This window comes from Tachypleus tridentatus, chromosome 8 (assembly GCF_004210375.1).
Source record: "Tachypleus tridentatus isolate NWPU-2018 chromosome 8, ASM421037v1, whole genome shotgun sequence".
In the NCBI taxonomy this organism is placed as follows: domain Eukaryota; kingdom Metazoa; phylum Arthropoda; class Merostomata; order Xiphosura; family Limulidae; genus Tachypleus; species Tachypleus tridentatus.
Genome location: NC_134832.1, coordinates 3,560,501 through 3,581,242, shown reverse-complemented (window position 1 = coordinate 3,581,242; position 20,742 = coordinate 3,560,501). Strand labels below are relative to the sequence as shown.

The 20,742-nt window shown below is 33.3% G+C and overlaps 1 protein-coding gene across 2 annotated transcripts in view; it reads left to right on the top strand.

Annotated features, from left to right (window-relative positions):
- The window catches only part of OSCP1 (Organic solute carrier partner 1), a 110,348-nt gene that overhangs the window by 1,279 nt on the left and 88,327 nt on the right, over positions 1–20,742 (top strand). For both annotated transcript variants that reach the window (XM_076517323.1, XM_076517321.1), the window contains exons 2-4: positions 6,969–7,123; positions 9,512–9,679; positions 9,959–10,039. In XM_076517323.1, the coding sequence (XP_076373438.1) occupies positions 6,969–7,123; positions 9,512–9,679; positions 9,959–10,039 (404 nt within the window). The remainder of the gene's footprint in view (positions 1–6,968; positions 7,124–9,511; positions 9,680–9,958; positions 10,040–20,742) is intronic.

Below are 20,742 nucleotides of genomic sequence, written 5' to 3'. Positions count from 1 at the left end.
GAAGGAATTGGGGAAGGGGATATTAGACTTTTTTTTACATGGCTTTATTATATAAGTTTACTTAAGAAGGGCTGAAATACTTTCCTAGAGGTTCTTAGGAGTCATTGTCACTTGTAGGCAGTTTTTGTTCATAGCCATCAAAAATCAAGGACTGCATAGTTGAATGATGTTTTATGGTTCCATCACAACATATTTCCCTACCAATCTTACTGGGACTTTTCTATTGGAATCCATAGTACACTTGTTTTTATTGCTCATGTGTAATCAAAGGTTGACCTTCCATATATAAAAAATTGATATTATATAGTGTATTTTCAATTAGCAGTGTCAGGCAGAATGTTGTTCAGCTTCTTGATCCAACTAAACTCAGTGATTTATTTATTTTAAATTTGACTTTACTTTGAAACAACTTTTTGTACATCTTCCGGTGATGCAAAGTATTTTTCAGGTAACATTCCCATTATGGAAATTACATATGCCTTCAGCATTTCTTATAGTAGACTTTTGATTATAGTCACCAAGTGTATGTTTCTTTTTTTATGGTATCTAGCTGCATTTGTTTTTTAATTTCTAGCTGTGTTTTCACTTTGCCACGCCTTAGTGTGATTATTTTAATCAATTTTTTTATCTCTAACCTGAGTAAGTCTGTATCAGTCCTTTAACAATTATTTCAGTTTTTAAGTAATATGTACCATTTTAATAAGATCTCTTCTTCATTAATATGCTTTATTATAAAGCTCATCTACTTGTGTTCTTTAATTGTGCTTATTTTGCATGGATTATGGAAAAACAAGATCTGTTAGTTTTATTTTAACATAATGTAACATAGCCCATAATAAATTAATGTAAAATGTACACATAATTTTCCTAAGCTAGTTATTCTTCACTTCATGAAAACTATTTCTAGGATGTTTTACAGAAATTTCAAACAAAACTGGATTTTAAAAGAAACCTCTATAACATTTATAAATTGCCAAAGAATGGTCTCTACTGTGTGTTTGCTTTAAGATATGCCTTCTTTCAACTGGAAATATGGTAAAATCATTTTATTAATGCTTTGAATTATATAAAATAAATTAATATTCTTATATAAGGAAACATAAACTATATAGTACTCCACATTAGATCTCCATGCTATGTCAATGTAGATGTATTATAAACATGTAATAAATTCTGAGCATGATTTTTTAAGCTAATGTTTGTAACAAAAACTCTTCTATGTAATGTAGTATTCATCAAATTTTAATACTTTAGTAAGCTGTATCTTCAGAGTGGGAGTTGTAAAAACAGGTAAAAAAGACAACAGAAAAAAATTAGTCTCAACAGAAAAGACATTAGAGAAATGGGTAAAAAGGTAAATATATATACACATAGATGTATGTATAAAGCAAACAGGATAGTAGATTTTTATTTTTAATTGTTTATGGTTTTATTTACTTTTCATTTGTTGTTCTTTCTGTCGTATAGTTCAGCTATGAATCTAATTATATTAAAGTGCTTACTCACCTTCTAGCCTAGAGCACATTTAATTTTATTATGTTTGTATTATGAAACTGTCACCTAGTGGTGATGTACAGACATTAATGTTTTGAAAGATTATGTAAATTAGCTACTCACATGAAATGTAATATTGTGGTCTGAACACTAAATAAGAATTGTTGCTTGATCTTAAATGAGTTAATTTATGAGACATAGTTAAAATGAATTATTGCTGATTGTTGCTTTGTTGCTTGATATTGTTATTGACTCTAAAATGGTTTAATTTTGGAATATTGTCTTTTGAAATTATGTTTTTCTTTTTCTGGTTCATTTTCCTAATTTCTTTATTTATTGAAACAAATGGTGATGTTTATATTTTAGTGTTCATTAACGTTTGTCTCAAATTCTGGCCAGGCACAGAATTATTAACTTTTTTGGTGCCAGTATGTGGATCACTCCCCCCTACATTTATGGCTTATCATTTTCACTAACTGGCTATTTGTTGTTCTGAGGAATTTTGTCTTCCTCTTGCTGCCATTTTTTGCTTCTTTGTTTCTTTATGTGTGGCAAGTTCTCCATTCCCTTTCTTTGCAGGAGCTTTCTTGCATATTTCAGTCTTACTCTGTGGTGAGTGGTGCCTGACTAGGTATACTTGGTAATAAATCCTCACTGTAAAACCTGTGATCATATAATATGCTAGATGACTGTGATGTTGAATCTCTTATTGCTGTGGACCTGATGTACAATTCCAGATGCTGCTGCCAGGTACTGGTTGATAAACTCCATCAGTGTATTCTCTGTGCTTTCAAAATACAATATTTTATAACACATCTCCAGGTCATGTTATATTCACTGTTGGGATAGGATGTTCTGCAACATTGCTTGTAGAAATACCTTATAGTCCTTTGCTTCATAAATATGTTCATCCCACATTGTATGTAATACAGGTAATACAGACAGGAATTGCTGCCCATCTTTGATGATCCATGATATTTGATGCTCATTCTTCCACAAATCTGATGTACAATTCCAGACACCACCATGTGATGTACTTTGTGAATGGGTTTGCTCTGATTTTCAAAATAGGGTATCACAATCACCCATTGCACTATATTTAGTACTGCAGTCTTTTGGAGTCTCCAGTGCATTATTTTCATTCTTATTTTGGTAGAGTATGGGACTCCTTGTCACCTACCAGTTTCTAACTACTGAGGTTGCTGACCATTCAGACCCGTCTTCCTGAATATGTACAATACCATTCAGTTGAGAGTAGTGTGGTGGCATTTTGCTAGTGTAGATGGCATGATGCTCTTCCTACTGTGGACCTGTTGATGCTACCAGACATAGGATGTAGCACTCTACTATATATATATATATCGTTTTCCATTCTGGATATCATCCTTCTTACCATCTATCATATACCACTTCCCAGTGGACTTGGTGTTGGTTGGAGCCATATTAGCCATAGAAGTCTTTACATGGGTTTGGATGGTTACCTTACATCCTGTGAACTGGACAAAAAATTCCCCAGTGCTGCAAGTTTTTGTACTAAAGCTGCATCCCATATAGTTGTCTCTCCTCCTATCATCCATTAGATGTTGGTTCCTGATGGATCTGTGTTGGTTGTGCCTGGAAGAGACATAAATTTTCACAGGTGATTGAACATCTGATTGAACAAAAAATTTGCATTGCCACCAGGTTTAGGGTTGGAGATGCTTACCATCTACCAGTTATCGTTTCCAATTGAATCTTGTGTTGGTTGTGTCAGAGGTGTGTACCTGTAGTGACAGGTATTAGTACAGAAGCATTTCTTGAGAGGAAGGTATAGGACCCTTTTCCTACAACAGAACTGATATGTAGTTCCAGATACAGCCAAGTGTCAGTTGTCATCAGAATATTCTTTATGGTATGTTGTGTGCTTACCACTCTACATTGAGATGTCCTATTATATCTGTAACTTTTCTTGGGGTCACTCCTTTGTTACTGCCATTTTTTACCAACACATTAATAGTGAGCAAAGAGTATGCCTGCCTAAGAAGTGGTGTGGTCTCTCACAGGTGCTTGTTTTTATTTCCTTCCTATACTCCTTTTTTTTGGGGGGGGGCACTTTCTAAAGAGGGATTATCTACTCACCAGCCCTCCAGCTGTTCAGTGTGAGATTTTAGCTTTTTCGTGAGAGGAGGTAAGATATTGTATCAGAAGTTAACATTTTCCAAAAGTGAAAATGTATATCCAATAGATGCTTACCTCTTTTCACATTTCCCACCCATCCTTCTATCTTCTAAGTGGTTAACAGCTGCAAGATTAGAGAGGGTGTTTGTTATGATATGGGTAGTGTTGTACTTCTGTTGATTGTGGGTTGTTACATAATCTGTTGCTTTATCTATATCTTTGTCATATGAATGTTTTGGCTTATTTCCTTGCAAGGTTAGTGAGGTGCATATTTTGTTTTTTGGCATCATTCCTCAAATCTCATATCACATTCTTACTATTTTGCTAAGTCTGAATGTGGCAGATTGAGATCCTCTGAAAGACATTTTACACACTGTTATGTGGAAATTTCCCCATACTTTCACCTTCCATTATTTGCATCATATCCAGGTAATTTCTCCCAATATGTTTTGTTCTACCCCTATTTAAGTGACCAAGAGTAATATTTCACAAATGTAAAGCTTTTAGGTAGATAAACTTTTTTTTTTTTCAGTCTTCTCTATATGACCATGTGTTACCAAGAGCTTATTTATATGGAAAAAAAAATTAACTGAAGCAAAGTCACCTCAAACTTCAATGCTTATACAATCCACAGATTGGTTAAATTAAAGTCTTATTCTAAGTGCAAGGCCATAAATATCATGGTTTATTCTTGGAGCAGCAGTAGCCTTTTGGAAAATTGTTATGCCTGTGTTATCTACATGAATGTGTAAGACTTAGTTCTTTTCTGTGCTTCCTTAGTGTGGTAGAAAGTTCTGACTCTATGTTGTGTTTGGGTTTAGATTTCTACTTTCCTAATGCTATTTGCAGATGATCACATGAATTCTTTTTCATAATAAAATTGGCTACAGTTTAATACAGATTTCAAATTAAACTGGTCAAAATGATTGTTCATAGTTATCCACTTATTGTGAAGGTTTTGTGAATCAACTGCTTTTCATCTGCAGGTGATTTAAATGTTAAATACTGAGGTTACTTATTCATACTGGACTATGGATAACCTGGGGTATTTCTATGGGTACTGAACACATACACAGTTTATTGGTTTATCTCAAACTGGAGCACATGAGAATGGTATTGTTTTTCTCTAGCACTTATATCTTGCAGTAAATTGTGTGTCCTTTACAATATGCCTTTGATTGTACAACACACATTGAAGAAGATCATGCTTCTAGGCACGTTCAATTGAACATTGCCCTCCCTCCTTCTGTCCAAGTAGACTTTGCCTGGTGGTTAAACTGAGTAAACACCATGACTGGCATTGCTCTACCTTCTTCTCATCCCAGTTTGGACCTACTCACAGATGTTTCTCTTATAGGATAGGAGAACATATGAATTCCCAAAGATTGTTGTTTGTTGGACACTGGTCAAATCCACATCAATCTTTTGAGACCCACCTTTCATGTTACTTGGCTCACAACAATTATTTTTCAGTATCCACTATTGCAGGCTACAGGTTAGCCTTATTTAATATCCCTCTTTTCTCCCACAACTATCACATTTTTTTTCTCCCATCCTCTCCTTTACTTTGATCCATCCACCTCATCAGATAATTCTGCCTCATTGAAATCTCATTGTGGTCCATCAAGACTTTATCCTTCTTCCATTTGAACTTATGGCTTTTTTCTCATTGTACTACCTTTTACTAAAAACATATTTCTTGCTCCTTTTGCATGTGGACATTATTGGTCAGATGTCTTCACTATTGGCATAGCTCATGTTTTTTATTACCATATTTATGTTCTCCTTGTTCTGAATATTAGTTTTTCCCAAGACATCAGCATTGCATGAAGGAAATATTACATTCACTCCTATTTCCCTTCCTTCCATTTCTAATTTGTATTCCCATGCTGATTCTGATCATCTTCTTTGTTCAGTACATACTCCATATTGTTCTGCCGTTCATGCTACTTACATCTGTGGATCCCATTCTTATATATTTATATCATGGAATACTTTCTTTGCCTATGAACTTTATCCTGTTACACTTACTGGATGGATTTACTAACTTATTTAATTTGTTTTAGTATTATTATCTAGGGCTCCCATTACATTTTTCATGTCTTCTCCTACTAAATATTCTTCATATTTTGTCCCTGGGTGCTTACTTCCATCTCATACTTTTATAGCCCACTACTTGGATAACTTGGCCATCTCATCCTCATCTGGCTATCACTTGCCACCTGTTTCCATATTCTATACCTCCTTTTGACTAACAGAAGGTAATTTTATAATATTTCTTGCCATTACAATAGCCACTTTCTCATTTCTTACATCCCACTTTGTGGTAAACTGTGCCTGTCCAGGTATACTTCAACATAAATCTGCATCATATGGCCATATGTCTATGACACTTGCTGAAAAGATGGGATATTCTGCAAGACCACTATAGGTTGCTTCATAGTGTCTCACTCTTGATAAATAAAACCAGAAGTAAATTGTAGCAATTCATAAACTATCATGAGTAAAGTAGTGCTTGGGTTTTTCCCATACTCCACAAATCTGCTTGAATAAATCAAGACTGAGCTGCTTCTCAAAATAGGGTTTCCATGATCACCCATTGCATTGTCTTATGGTGTTGCATTTCTCTGGACTCTCCATAACATTGTTCACCCCTTTTCCATTCAAGTATGAGAGTCCTTGTCAGTTATCAGTTTCTAGCCACTGAGGTGGTGGACAATGAAATCTTCCTGAGTATGACTGATCCCATTCAGTTGAGAGTAAAGAGTGAATATTCTCCTCCTACTGTATACTGGAAGAAAAGTACGTGGTTTTGATCTGAATGAATTCACCACATGCTGCTCACCCCTCTGGCTGGCTCTTCTATCCTACTAATACCTCGATGTTAACTTCTGGTTCTTTTTTTGATTAAGTAAAACAAATCCAGAAGTGATGAAGGTGTAGTGAATACTGTTTAACTTAATTTAATTATTTATATTACATAAGTTTACTTTTATTATTTGTAGACTTATTTTTCTCTCTCTTTCCAAACTTTATTTTAATATGATTTAATTGAAATTGTTCACTGTGTTTGTTACCATTAACCATGGTAGATTCTAAGGTAAGTTTCTGAATCATAATTGTTTTATCCACTGTCCAAGTTTAATTTTGTAAATGTTATTAAAATCATTTTAATAGCCAGTAGACATCTATGGAGTTTGAAATTTAGTTCTTATTTATAATACAATGTATAAATGAAATGGAAAAGTATAGTGAAAGTGCTATAAGTATAGTAAAAGTAATAAATAAAAGTTTGAAACAAGATTTTATTTTTTCAGTGATCAATGATATAGTTGGTACAATGTTGAATTTGAAATTTGTGGAAGAACTCTTCAAACCTCAAGAGTTGTACTCTAAGAAGGCATTGAGGTCAGTATTTGAGAAACTAGCCCATGCTTCCATTATGAGACTGAATACAGCCAGTATGGATAAGGTAAAAACTGTACATGTATATTTCTTCTGTTGATTTTTTATTCTTAAGCATTGCATCTTTTCAGATACACCTATAAAAGAACTCAGTCTTCAAAATGAACTTTTAAAAATGAAAATATTCAAATTTCCAATCCATTTTAAGTTTCTAAAACTTTTTGAATTAAAGCTTCTGCAAAACTGGTGCTTTTATTGTCATAAAAAAATGATCCAACTGTGCTTCAACTTTAAAATTATATTTCATATTTTCATGTTACTAGTCCAGTATGCTACTGTGTGTTTTCTACCTTATTAGTTGATATACATTTATTTTTAAATTTTCATACATATTTGTGTACAGGCCACAGCTGTTAAATTCATTAACATAGAATTTTGACCAAAGAAGTGGCTGAATTCCTTTTGTCTCAGTTACTTACTGTTCTGGGTCCTAGGGTATTTATTACATGTGCCTTCTCCTGGGAAAGATTTATAAAGAGATGAACATACTACATCAAAGTAGACAGTTGTATTTTCTATTGATGGGACTGATGATCTCTAATTTTTCAATTGGAATGATTAACAGTTAAAGAGGAAGTGCATACACCTTTATAAGAATACAATTATTGTTTTATGTAAATAATGCTGTGTTTTCCCAAAATAGAACAGTTTATGTAATACATCTAAATGTAGCTGTATTAAATCTTTGCAGTAAAAGAACTGTGCCATCCATCATAAATATTCTCTTTTTTTGGTTATGTTTGTGTACCAAAAGAGATAATTTAATTTTGTTATACATTCTGTTTAGTATATCTAATTTTTCAAGCTCAAGTAAAATCAGAGAACTATGATTTGCTCCATAACACTATCTGTCTGGGCATCATTCACTGCACATCATATCACAATAATTTAGTGGCTTACATTCAAAATTTTATTGCTTATGTTATACCAATTAGTATAGCATAAAATCATAGCTAATCATCAGTATTTTAATAGTATATAAGGTTTAAGCTTTTAATTTTATAAGGCAATATTTTTAAAAAATTGTGAATTTTCTTAGTGTGAGAAAGGTGACACATTTTCTGTAGGCATCCTATCTTTCCTATTTTATTCACCACCACTCCAATATGTTCAAAATTTAGTGTATATTACTCACTATAAAATTGTCATTGCTCAATCAAACCATAATTTTTATAATTTTTCATTCTGTTTGGTTACGCAACCACAAAATAGAAAATCAGACCACTCTTGCCACACCTACTTATCACATCTTCTCCTTCAGGATTTGTTAATATTTCTCTCTTACAGTTATTTATATGTCTATAACCAATAGAAAGCCAAGGTTTTCATCTGTCATTTGATATAATGTATTATATTACATTATGTTCTGAATAGAGAATTTTCAGTTTCTTTTTTAGTAAAAGTTTCATTCCTGCAGGAATTATTATGACTAGCTTGGATGGATTTGTAATAATATTTTTTTTTTTTTGCATAGTTGGAAAGCCCAAAAAATGTGATAGTTAGAAGAAATTGTCTGTTTTTGTATGTTATTTTTGTATGCTTTTTGGTGCACAGTAATGTATTAAACTAGATTAAAATGATTTTGTGCATTACTACCATTAGTATAAAAAAAAGTGAGATTTAGGGTTATCAATAGTCAACAGAAAAAAAAGACAGGTAAATACCTTATTTCATGTTTTACATTTTATTCTTTATTATCATAAAAGCAACTAAAATTTTAAAATAGGGATTAAGGTTAAGGTTAGATTAGGTTAAATAAATAATGATAGTAATTTAATATAGATTCTTGATGAGGCTATGCATACAAGCAGCTCATGGCTAACATAATTCATTAGTGTAACGTGAACTGCACATTTGTGATAATTATATTATAGGCTGATACAGTGCACACTGATATATGTAGAAGTGGGAGCTTTGTTCAAGACTTTTGGCATATGCAGGAAATTATCCAAACATATATGTTAGGTAATATGTTGCAGAGAAGTAAGTATCTGTCTAAACTATATTTTCAGGTAAATTACCTTTATTCAAGCAAACAAGTCAATGGAAGGAATTTCAGTTTGAAGCAATTTGACCTTAAATGGAGGTCTGAAGGGAAAATACATTTAGGGCCATTTAGAAATTTCTTTCTCTTCACTCTGTTCACCTTCATATGCCATATAAAGTTTTATTTATACTAACTTTATATCAAAACAAAAAATTTTGTTCTTATTATGGCTTGTTGAAATTGTTCTATATACAATTAAAAATGAACTGAAAATAAAGATTAACGTCTCATACGTCTGCCTAAGATTATATCTATTATTCATTAAATATAGTTTTTAATTTGTTATAGTTAAATTGTTTTTAAATATTTATTTAAAAAAATGTGTGTAATGTTCATGCTTGTTTTCAGCTCTATGATCTAATGACAATGGTGTTTAAGTACCAAGTGTGCCTGTGCTCTTGTCCAACTGACTTACTGATGATAACTTTGAATCACCTAGATGGAATTCGTGCCTTTGTATCAGAAAGTAGCACAGCTTTTAGCCAAATTGATAATGTCTATTTCCTGTTATTAAAGGTGAGAAAGTATAAATAATTTTTTCTTGGTCTTACATGTGTAATATAAAGAAAAATGTTTTTATTTATGCTGTCACATGTAGTTAGAAACTTGCATAAATCATATAATTGTTGATGAAATGATTTATAGTGCAATCATTTATTTATTTGGATAATTAAAATTACATTGATTTAGAGCTTATATTAGGTGTTTTTTGGATGAAATTCCTCTAACTTATAAACTTTAATGAGTTCTTACAGATATGAAAATAAGTTTAATCTCCTCTCTTTTTATTGTCAGACTTACAAGAAAATGGAGAGTGGAGAATTCCAGTTTCTGAGACACACACTATTAAATTTTTTTCAGGACTTACAAATCAGGGTAAGCAAAAATAAATCACTTTAGACTTTTTTTTTTTACAGTTAATATGATTTATCATTATTAGCAGTTATATTCAGTGTAAAGAAAAACAACTTTTCGTAAGGGTTTCTTTTCACACAGAGTTAGGAAATATTTTATCAAGAGCTCTTTAATTTACAGCCATCCTGAAAATGGCACTTAGAACTTGTATCCATCTTTTAACCTACCAACTTTTAGGAGGTCATTGTATTTTCCTTAAAGTTTCAACTTCAATTGCAACTAAAACATTCTGAGACACAATACTTTACTTTTTAATACAGAATAGTTTGAATCTTCTGTGCATCTGATATAAGAGTTGTATGCCACTAACGTTTAATTAACTACCTCCTACTTAAAAAAAAATCTTTTTTAATATGAACTTCACTAGTTCATGTTATCATGTATTTGTGCTTGAATTAACTTCTGTCTTTTCCTCAGCATTGTTTGAATGGGCATGTTCCAAAATTGTTAATCAATTACTTGAGGTTTCCAGTAGCTTAAGACTGAGTTAATTTTTGTTCAAGTTTTCCTAGTTTAGTGTTTTTGTTTTTCATAACTAACATGATTTCTTTTCTTCCACTTTGAAGCAGATTATTTGATGATTGCCTACCATTATAATTCTAAAGTGACAGTAGCTTCCATTTTATGCCATGATAGTGATGATAATTGTAACATTGGACCTTTGGCTACTGGAGACTCCATTTTTGAAGGACATGACAGTTGCTGTTCAATGTGTTGTGGGTTCCTTCATGCAACTGGGGCTCCTCCAACTGTCCATGTGATTGACACTTCTTTCCCCAGTTTAAACATTAGCAAGGTGAAAATGATTTTAACCAGCTGTTTCCCTAACAAGATTCATTCTAGGAACAGCTTTATCTATGTAGGAAAATCTTTACACTCCTAAACTCTTCCTTTACTTGATTTTGTAAGTATGTTTTTTTGTTTCTCCCCCTTGTATCTTTTAATTCATCTCATACTTTGCTACATGAAGCCCCTACTCAAGTTTACTTGGACTTCCCTCCTTCACCTTACTTTTGGGTCCATTTGTAGGACAACTGCACACCTATACTAACATGCCTCATCATCCTTATATGTTTGATGCTTTTTGTCCTAGATTACAGCCATTCTTCCTTTCTGTTCCTTGATTTCCAATATTTAGAACCTTTTTTTACCTTCTTTGAGGGCAGAACTCTTAACTTCAATTTCCCTTTCTAGTGCCTAATTTTCTCACATTCATCATTATTTTACCACTCACCTCTGTTATCTCTCATCACTTCATCTAAGTCCCACCATGACCAGGTTGGTTAAGACACTCAACTCGTAATCTGAGAGTTGCAGGTTCAAATCCCTGTCACACCAAACATGCTCAATGTGATGGTCAATTCCACTATTCATTGGTAAAAGAGTAGCCCAAGAGTTGGTGGTGGGTAGTGATGAATAGCTACCTTCCCTCTAGTATTACACTGCTAAATTAGAGAGGACTAGCACAGATAGCCCTCATGTAGCTTTGTGCAAAATTCAAAACAAACCCAAATCACTTCATCTAATTCCTGAGGTACTTCATTGTTCTCCAGAGGGATTTTCCACCACATTGGCTCTTAATACTTCTTCCTTGGATATTAATGTTTGAAGATGTTTTCATATTTCATCACATCAGACTTGTTGCTTGTCTTACTCTATTTTTCTGTCTTCACTTCCATCAATCATTGAACAAGATCCTTCAGATAGATATGTATTTTTCCATTATGGGTTTTTGTCTCTCTCCATTTTCTATTATTCAATTTATATACTGTCTTTCAAAATAATAAATACATTTTCTTCTCTTTTTTCTTACAGGGTATGCTTAGTTTCTAAAAAACCACACTAGGCCAGAGGTAATGGAAAGAGCTCATAACATCTTCCCTGACTCTACCAGGGCTCGCTATCAAGAAAGGATGTTCTCATTGAACTCTGTGGATATCCTCATGGTATTAGAATTACTCAGTTATCCAATCCTGACCATGTCTTCCATGGAATACAATGATAAAAGCTGTTATCTATTCTACTGTCTCAAATAAAAGATCTTTCTGATGGTGCCCAATAGAGATCAGGGCAGTTTTCTGTGTTTACCTAGTGGGAACTCTTTCACCCTTCTTCAGGTGACTACAAGAGACCCTTATAAGTTCCTAGGTGATAGGATGGTGAACCTTTGAGAGATCCTCATTGATAATGTATAGCACAATACAATTGGAAGTAGGGTGGTGGTTGCACTGTCTCTTTAGTGTGGGTTACCCTTCAAACAGGCAGTATGTCTTCCTTCTGTAGCAAAATGACTTTTTCATCACCCTTTCTGGGCTATCCAGTTCAGTTTAGTGAAGGTCAGACAAACACCATACAATATGAGTGTGCTCTAATCAGACTATACTTTTGACTTACTGACCACTTGTATACTAATGTTCAACATTTAATTTTAAAATTATGCCCATCCCTGCAATGCTTAGGACTCTTTTGCCTTCTCTTTACTTCTGGGTAAGGAGTTTACATTTTTCAAGACAAGATGCAGTCTCACACTGATGTAGCTCTATAGAGTCTTTGCCACTGGGTGTCACATTTATGGCTTTTCATTTCATGCACTTTTTAAAGGGGACTCATCTAGGTTTAATGTTTGCACCAGGTCTTTCATTATTTCAGTGTCAGATTCTAGGTATTCTGTGTGTATAGGTGAGGTATCATCTTGAAAGTTAACATTTTCATCACCTGAAGATCTATTTCAGATATTTATATGGCTCCACACAACTTTCCACGTGTCCTTCTGACTTCTGGTGTACTTTCTTCTTGCCTCATCGAAAAACGAAGTTAATTCAAACACAAGTGTTTAGGAAAAGCTACTGTGCAAAAAGTTTGTGTTATCCACTTATTAGTGGAGGGCTATCATAACATGATAACAATATCATTGACTAGAGCAGTTCACATTAAACATGTTTTTTTTGTGTTAGGTAGCTCAAGGCTAATATCATACAAATATAGATGCACAAAGGAATTAAACTATTCTGTATGTAAAGGTGAATATCTATTGGAAATACATTTTCAAATAAGCAAAATGTTAACTTTCAATTAATGTAACTCAGAATACATTTTTCTTTCAATATCACTTTTTTTTTTAATTCTCCACCCTGTTTAATTTATGTTACTGGATGATTTATGTAATTTTTCCATAACAAAACTAATTTAATAATATTAGATTTCAGTTTTGCTGAATTGAAAAAAACTTTATTTCTGTATGTGCTTTGTACACTTGAAGTTTAAAACATTTTACAGTAAGAAACACATGAAAGTTTTAAGACATTTTTCCTGTAACTAGTTCGGTTGATAAGTTTTCTGTAAATTAATGGGAATGAAGTTGATTGCTTTAATTTTTATAATATTTATATGCCTAATTTTGATTTATTTTTAATACAGATTCTGTTTGTTAAACCTTATTTTTAAGATTTGAGGAAAAGAATTACAAAAACATGCTATCCTGAACTTGTCCACTTATTTCAGTTTCATTGTTCAAGACTTTCCTAACATAAAAATGATTAATTTTTGCAAAATATTTCATTAGATGTAAGATCCATACGAAAAAGTGTATTGCTACAAAGAAAATATTATTTTTATAACATATTTGTTCCCCATAGTGTTTCCAAGATAAGTCTTAACAGCTTATAACACTAAAATATTGTTTTGATAAATAGCTGATTGTGTAGCTTTATGATAAACAACAGATAAATGTGTTTGGAAAAAAAAAAAGAAGAAATTTACCCCAGAATTACTAATTGGGAACAGATGCAACCTCCTAATAGATTAGAATATGATAATAAAGTTTCAGTTTAGCACCTTTTCTATATGTACTGTAAAGCTAACTTACAATCCAATACATTTTTAACAGAAAAATCCAAAATTATGAAGTGGTTACTCTGCCTCTAGACAAACCTCCATAAAATTACCCCCTCCTAATTAAATCTCAAATGGCATTATTTGTTTACCTGTTAAATAAACAGAGATTCCTATATTCATGGTTAATACTTGGTAATTTGAGAAAATCACTAATCTGACTCTGAAATCCACTCTTATTTGTACACGTATTATTAAGTGAAGGAGAGTATTATTCCAATATACCTAATCTCCACCCACAGTTTAGCTATTTTTCTTGTCCAAAGAGATTTGCATGTCATTAGCCTTGAAGTCTAGTTTGTCACTCTTCTTCTCAGCAACTTTCTTAGATTCATATGTCTGTGATTGCCCTTTTCTGTTCCTACCATTGGCCTCATTTTATATCACCAGTCGTTTTTCATTTCTTCTCATTTGTCTCTTTCCTTGCTCTGTCCTTTTCACTTATCTTTCCATTTTCTCTTCATCTTTTTCTGACCTAATTAATCTCTGGTCTGTTTCACCCAGTCTGCAGTTGACCATGGTCTATGCTTTTGGCCCAGATTACCTTTATATACTTCATCCTAGAGGGCTTTTATTTGCCATATTCATGGTCCAAAGCTGTCTTTTATTTTACTGTGTATTTCTGTATGTTTTTATTTTAATATCGTAATAGGGATTTAGTTTTAAAGGAAATTAGAACTTCCCTCAATTGGGGGTGTTCAGGGATAATGGTATCCCCCCTTTGCCCTGCATGCGAGAGTATAAAAATATTATCATGGTAATTTAAGTTTTGCATTTTATAAAATTCAAATTAATTTTGTAGTTTTGGAGATGGAGTTAGAGAAAAATGGTCAGCAGCAGAGGAAGCAATATTTGGACAACAGTATTCAACTATACATGGTCAGCTGTTGGCAGAGATCTATAAATTCAATGCTTTAAAATTAGCTGTGGAAGCAGGAGTACTCCGAGAAAATCTGTTTTCACATGGCAGGAGCTTAATAATATACTTGCCCTGTGCCCTGCTGTAAAAAAAAAAAAATCATGAGTTATTAATATTAAGTGATTTGAATTGTGGTTGTGTTGTCTTTTTTTTTTTACTACATTACAGTACATCTTATATGGTGATATTTTTTTTGTGGTGCAGATATGATGATGTGTAAGGCAGATGTGAGACTGTGTGTTATTTCTGCTTTTTCATACTACTATTTGGCTAGCATGTCAAGTCATTTCTTGAGATAAGGTATTTTGCTCACTTTATGGATATAACTAACTGGTGTGTATTTTTGAAGACTTACAACTAATTTTAGTATACAGTTTTGTTGATATTGTAGTTTTTTTTAGTGTTATTTCTGACATACTTATTGTGACCTGTCAATCATATTTGAAAATTGAGCAGATGTAGGCTTTATATATTTTAATTATGCTACTGGTTTTGTATTCTTTATTTTTACCTGCTATTAGTCTGGAGTGGTTAATTTGTTTCCTTATGTGTTTCTTTTATGTGCTTTCCCCATGTAAGTCTTTTGTTAAATGTGGTACTAAGAAATTTGGCTTTAGAACCTAGTTTTTATTTCTACATTATCTAATTTTACTTTTAATGTTTTTAATTTTAAAATGTTTGTTTTAGCTTCTTTGAAATATTATTCCTTGGGTTTTGAATGGGTTTAACATGACCCACCAATCATTAATGGCATTTAGAGATTTTTGAACTTGATCTGCAGCTATTAATGAGTTTCTTAAGATACTCCAAACAGTAGTGTCATCAGTATACATGGAGAAGTATGTACAGTTAAGGTTGGGGATGGGTATGTTGTTTGCAAATATAATGTATAGTAGTGGTGAAAGAACAGATCCTGGTGTGATATCTATTACTTAAGATATTGTATTGTTTAGTTAAGAAATTGAAGATCCATCTAATTATGACACTATTAATGTTTACAGAGTGTAGTTAGTACCTAATCGTGTCATGCCATACATTGTCAAAGGCTTTGCATACATCAAAGAAGGCCCCTGCTGTAGCTTGAATATTGCTGAATGATTTGAACAGACTCTGTGAGTCAGGTTAAGTGATCTATAGTTTGTTGTATTTTTTATAGAGGACTTTTGTATTTTAGATAACAAATTATTGTCCTTGCAAAGAAATTAGACTTCTTTGCTATAACTTTTTCATTTAGTTTACCTAAAGAACTAAGTAAAATGGTCAGTCTAATGTGGTCCCATTCAGAGCTGTTTGGTGTTGAATTTTTGGAAATCACTGTGATCATTTCTTATTTTCCAGATATTTGGAAAGTATCCAGCTAATAATGATAGGTTTATAAGGATGATTTAGTAGAGTGCCAGATGCTTTAATAAGAATGATATTTCTGATGATATCATGTCCATGAACTGAATTGTATAGAGTTTTTATACAGATATTTAATTCAATTTTGGTGTCTTTGCAATGTAGGGATTCATTACTGCCATTAAGTGTGAGGTTGTTTAGAATATTGGCTTGGAACCTCAGTTCGTATAGGTCTGATTTAATTTTATGTAGTTGTTTATGATTTTACAGCTATTTTGATTACAGTTGGGAAAGTTAGATCTCTGAAGGAGTTATGGAAATAATCTGCTAAATGGTTAGATTTTTCTGGGTCAGAATTTAGCTGTAGTGTGAATGAGATTTTCAGGTTGGTTGTTCAGTTACTGAAATAGCTTGGGGGGCATTTAAGCTGCCAATGATTAAAGCTGTAATATTTCTGTTCATAAATGATGAAAGGTAACTTGTATCTAATATTTTCAATGAAGAGCTGTGAGCAACAACTCTTGGTATGGTAGGTGTGAGTTAAAAAATATACTTTAATTTGTTGTTGAACTTAGGTTATCTTCTATTTCTATGTTATTCTCTAACTTATTTCAAAAAAGAACAGCAATAGCTCTGTTGTTTTTGTTTGTATTGGCAGGGTGAGCATTAGATTTAAAACCTGAAATAGATATATTACTTTCTTTTTCCATAATATTTCAAAAATAACAATTATATATGCTTTGACATTACTGTCTAAGTCAGGGAGCTCAAATTTCTTGGTGTTGAAGGTGCCTTGAATGTTGATGCAGAGCATTTCTGAGTTGTGCATGAAGTGGCAGTCTTTCACTTGCATGCTCCAATGTGTTGTGTTACATAGTGTGGCTTAAGGTTGTGTAGGTCAAAGTAGTATCTGGCTATGTTAACACTCCTACGAAAAGTGGGGCCTAATAGGCCCCAGAGCAACTTGAAAGGTTATTAATATTAGGCTAATAATTTTGTATTTAAATGAAATTGCCATTTAAATCCATTAATGAATGGATTAACAAGATTCCCACTGTCCCTATCTACTATCTAGTGAAACCACAGCCAAGGGAACGGGCTTGGAGAAATCAGGACTAGAAACGTCTTTTCGTAGGAGTGTTAAATGTATGTTCCACTAATGCAGTTGCCAATGGGGCAGGAATTGAAATAGCTCTGTAAGGAGAACTGAAGGGTTGACAGTGAATTCTTCAATCTCCATAGGCTCTTTATGTGGTGGTCTGGTACTTTGTGTTGCTGTATTGTGTTCAGTGACAGTGGCATAAGTTAAGACTTGTGATTTCTATGTGGTAGTTATGTTGTTTATAGTGAAGTTGAAAGTCTTAGGGATAGCTACATTTAATAGCTCTATAGTTTGTGTAGTAAGTGATGGATGAACTTCTTGTATGAGTGTTGCTGTACTTTGTGGAGTTAGTGGTAAAGGAGTTTTGATGTGTTGTGGTTGAGGAGCTAGGTTGTGTTCTGTTTAAACCTTTCTTTTAATGTGTTGTTAAATGAGAAAGGCTCTGTAACTAACTGTGTGAGGACCTTTGCAGTTAGCACATCTGACCTGATTACATTGATTGAGACAGATCTTCACATTGTGCAGCCCTGCACATCTTACATATCTGGTGTTTAGAGTGCCCAAAGTTTTGGCATTTGAAGCACTGGTTAATGGGTTTGTATTATGGCTTTGTGGGTTTGTTTGAAGAGAACACAATCCTTAGCAAGCAGATAGTCATATTCCTCTTTGTTTTTGTAAGAGATCTTAACCAGTGGTATCTTGGTTTGGTACAAAATGATCCAATTATCTTTACTTTATGTGGCTCATAACCTGAAACTATTAGTTCTTTGTCCATGTCTACACTTTTAATTACTAGTGGGTGTGTAGATGCATGAATGTTACCACCAAAAATATCATATAGCCAGTCAGCATTGGTTTAGGCCATGAGTGTGATGTTTTTGTTTTTTGCTGCTTGTGTTTTTGAGATAATGCTGGCATCAGAACATGTACTTACCCTTGTTGACTTCTTTCTTCTGTTTCATTTTTTATCACTATGATAAAACTTCCTTCATCAGAGTTCTTGATTTTATTCTCAGGTGGGGGATTCATGGTGTAGCATGAGTCTATGTCCAATTCAATGATGAGTGTTGATTGCATTGAATTGTCACTGATAGCATCTGGAAAACTGGCTTGGAGGCTGTCATAGATTTCTTGTGGCTTCCTTTGAGAGTTGTTTGATCCTTAGAAGGACTGAGGTAATGGTCCACTATAGTAAACAGGAAAAACAAATGAAGTAAGTCAAAAAATGATCTAAAACGAGAGCATTTATAACACATCTCTAACTGAATTGAACAATGCTGTATTGAAAAGGAGTCAATGATCTATATGTTTTCTCTCATCTCCTTTCTTTTATAGTGGCTACTTGTTTAGGTGGAACATATCCTGAGATTTCACCCCTTTCTTATGCCTACTCAGTATTTGGTACTTTTGAACATGCTATTCCTCTTTTGTCTCACTTCAGTTCCATCTTCTCTTCTTCATCTGCAAGCTATAGCATATTTGGTTAACAGGTTTTACACTTCTCAATCAGTTTCTGCATAAAAGGTTCCTTTGTTTTTGCAATCTCTGGCTTCCCTAAAACCTTTTATTTTTTTGGGACATGAACCCATGTGTCTTCATGTTGATTTTATGAGCCAGGTCTGTTCTCATCTCTTTTTGTATGCTTATTCCCATTTTTGTCTTCTCCCTGCTTCTCATCTTTCTACACTTTTCTCTATCTTAGATGCTACTGATAATCCTCTATAATCATCTCAGACTTGATCTGTTTGACATTTAGACACTCCACATTATCCACTCTGTCTTTTGTTTCACTCTCATGCATCCCATCATTGAATAATATCTTCCCTCCATCCTTGTGCATGGAATTTGCCAGAACTGTTGGCCATTTGAACAGATTTTCTAATTTATGTTTTCCTCATCACTTTCTTTACATTGTTTCTATGTCTTTGTTTATCATTAACTATGGTAGGTCTTTTTTCATTAGTTCTTTTGGCAATACTTTCCTTCTGGTCATCATACTGCTCCTCTTATTTTCCTTACCCAACTACCATGCCTATCTGAGACCTTCACGAAGTCTTCATAATCTTGTGCTTGTCCCATTTGAGCCATTGCATTCCTACTTATGCACTATCTCTTTTTTTCTGTCTTGTTTTCTTTTTTTTTCATGCCTGTGATTACTGTTATCCAGGTGTCTGTCCTATATGTGCTTCTCACATTATCTTCTTCACTTACATATTCCTCTCTCAGACCAATCTTTCTTTTTTCAGCCTTTGCCCATTAAGAAACTTGAGTATACTTCTCTTCTGACTTCTTTCTTTCTGCTTCTCACTTATTAAATCATTTGGACCCAGGTTTACTTATTTGTCCTGTTGAACTGTTTGATGATTCTTTTCACTTCTGAGGTCCCTGTCTTCGTCTGTCACTACATTGGAACTTCTCTTTTTTGAAGGATCTCTCTCCTTCTATCCTTAGCAGATGGGTCAGTCAGCTCCTCTGATTGGTATTTTTGTCTTGAGGTGTGAATGCTTCTAGACTATTTCACATTTCTTTGCAGTCAATTACTCACCTTTTTTCACTTTCTTACGTTTCCTCCTCTCTGGCTCTAGAATGACCTCCTCTAGACAGGAATTTGGACAGTCTCCACACATTCATCTCCTTTAAATCTTTTGACTATTTTATCTCCTGATAGTTTCTGGCTTGTACAGATCACCATTCTTCACTTTCTCCAATGCATATATCCTATTTCTCTTTCAGAGCCCCCTCTTTATTTCATAAGATCCCACTAGGTGGGTGAAAATGTATACATTAAGGTTAAGATAAACAATTTCAGAATAATGTGTTTTTTAAAGTTAATTGTAAGCCTGTTTGACATGTTTTATTTGGGGCAAACTACTGATTTTAAGCAGTTGGAATATGTTTTTACATACTTGTTCTTCAAAAATGATACAGTATTAATATTGATTTTTTCTAAACTAAATGGGGCTAAAAATATATTTCAGCTAAAGGTAAAAATTCAATTGGGTCAGGATGAATTTTGCTTAGTTGGTAGAATTCTGAGCTGTAAAACTAGGGTACTGTGGTTTGTGTACCTTTACTGCCAAGTAAAAATTGTGCTTTGTTTTTGAAGTCATAGCTACATTATCAGAGTGATATTATAAATGTAGCTGTAGAGTTGGCAGTAGATCTGTCATTTCCAGTTTACAGACTTACAATGCTAAACTCCAGGGTACAATTCCCTGAGGTGGTCAGTGCACAGATATCCCATTGTGTAGCTTTGTACTGCAACAACAATTATCACTTCAAAATTAAGTACAACTAGTAGTTATCCTTTATATTTCAGTTTAAATAAGTTATATACTTTCTACGAATTTAACTAGAAATGTTTTGGTGTCATTTTCATTACTTACAAATTGAAACACTCTTCTCAAAGTG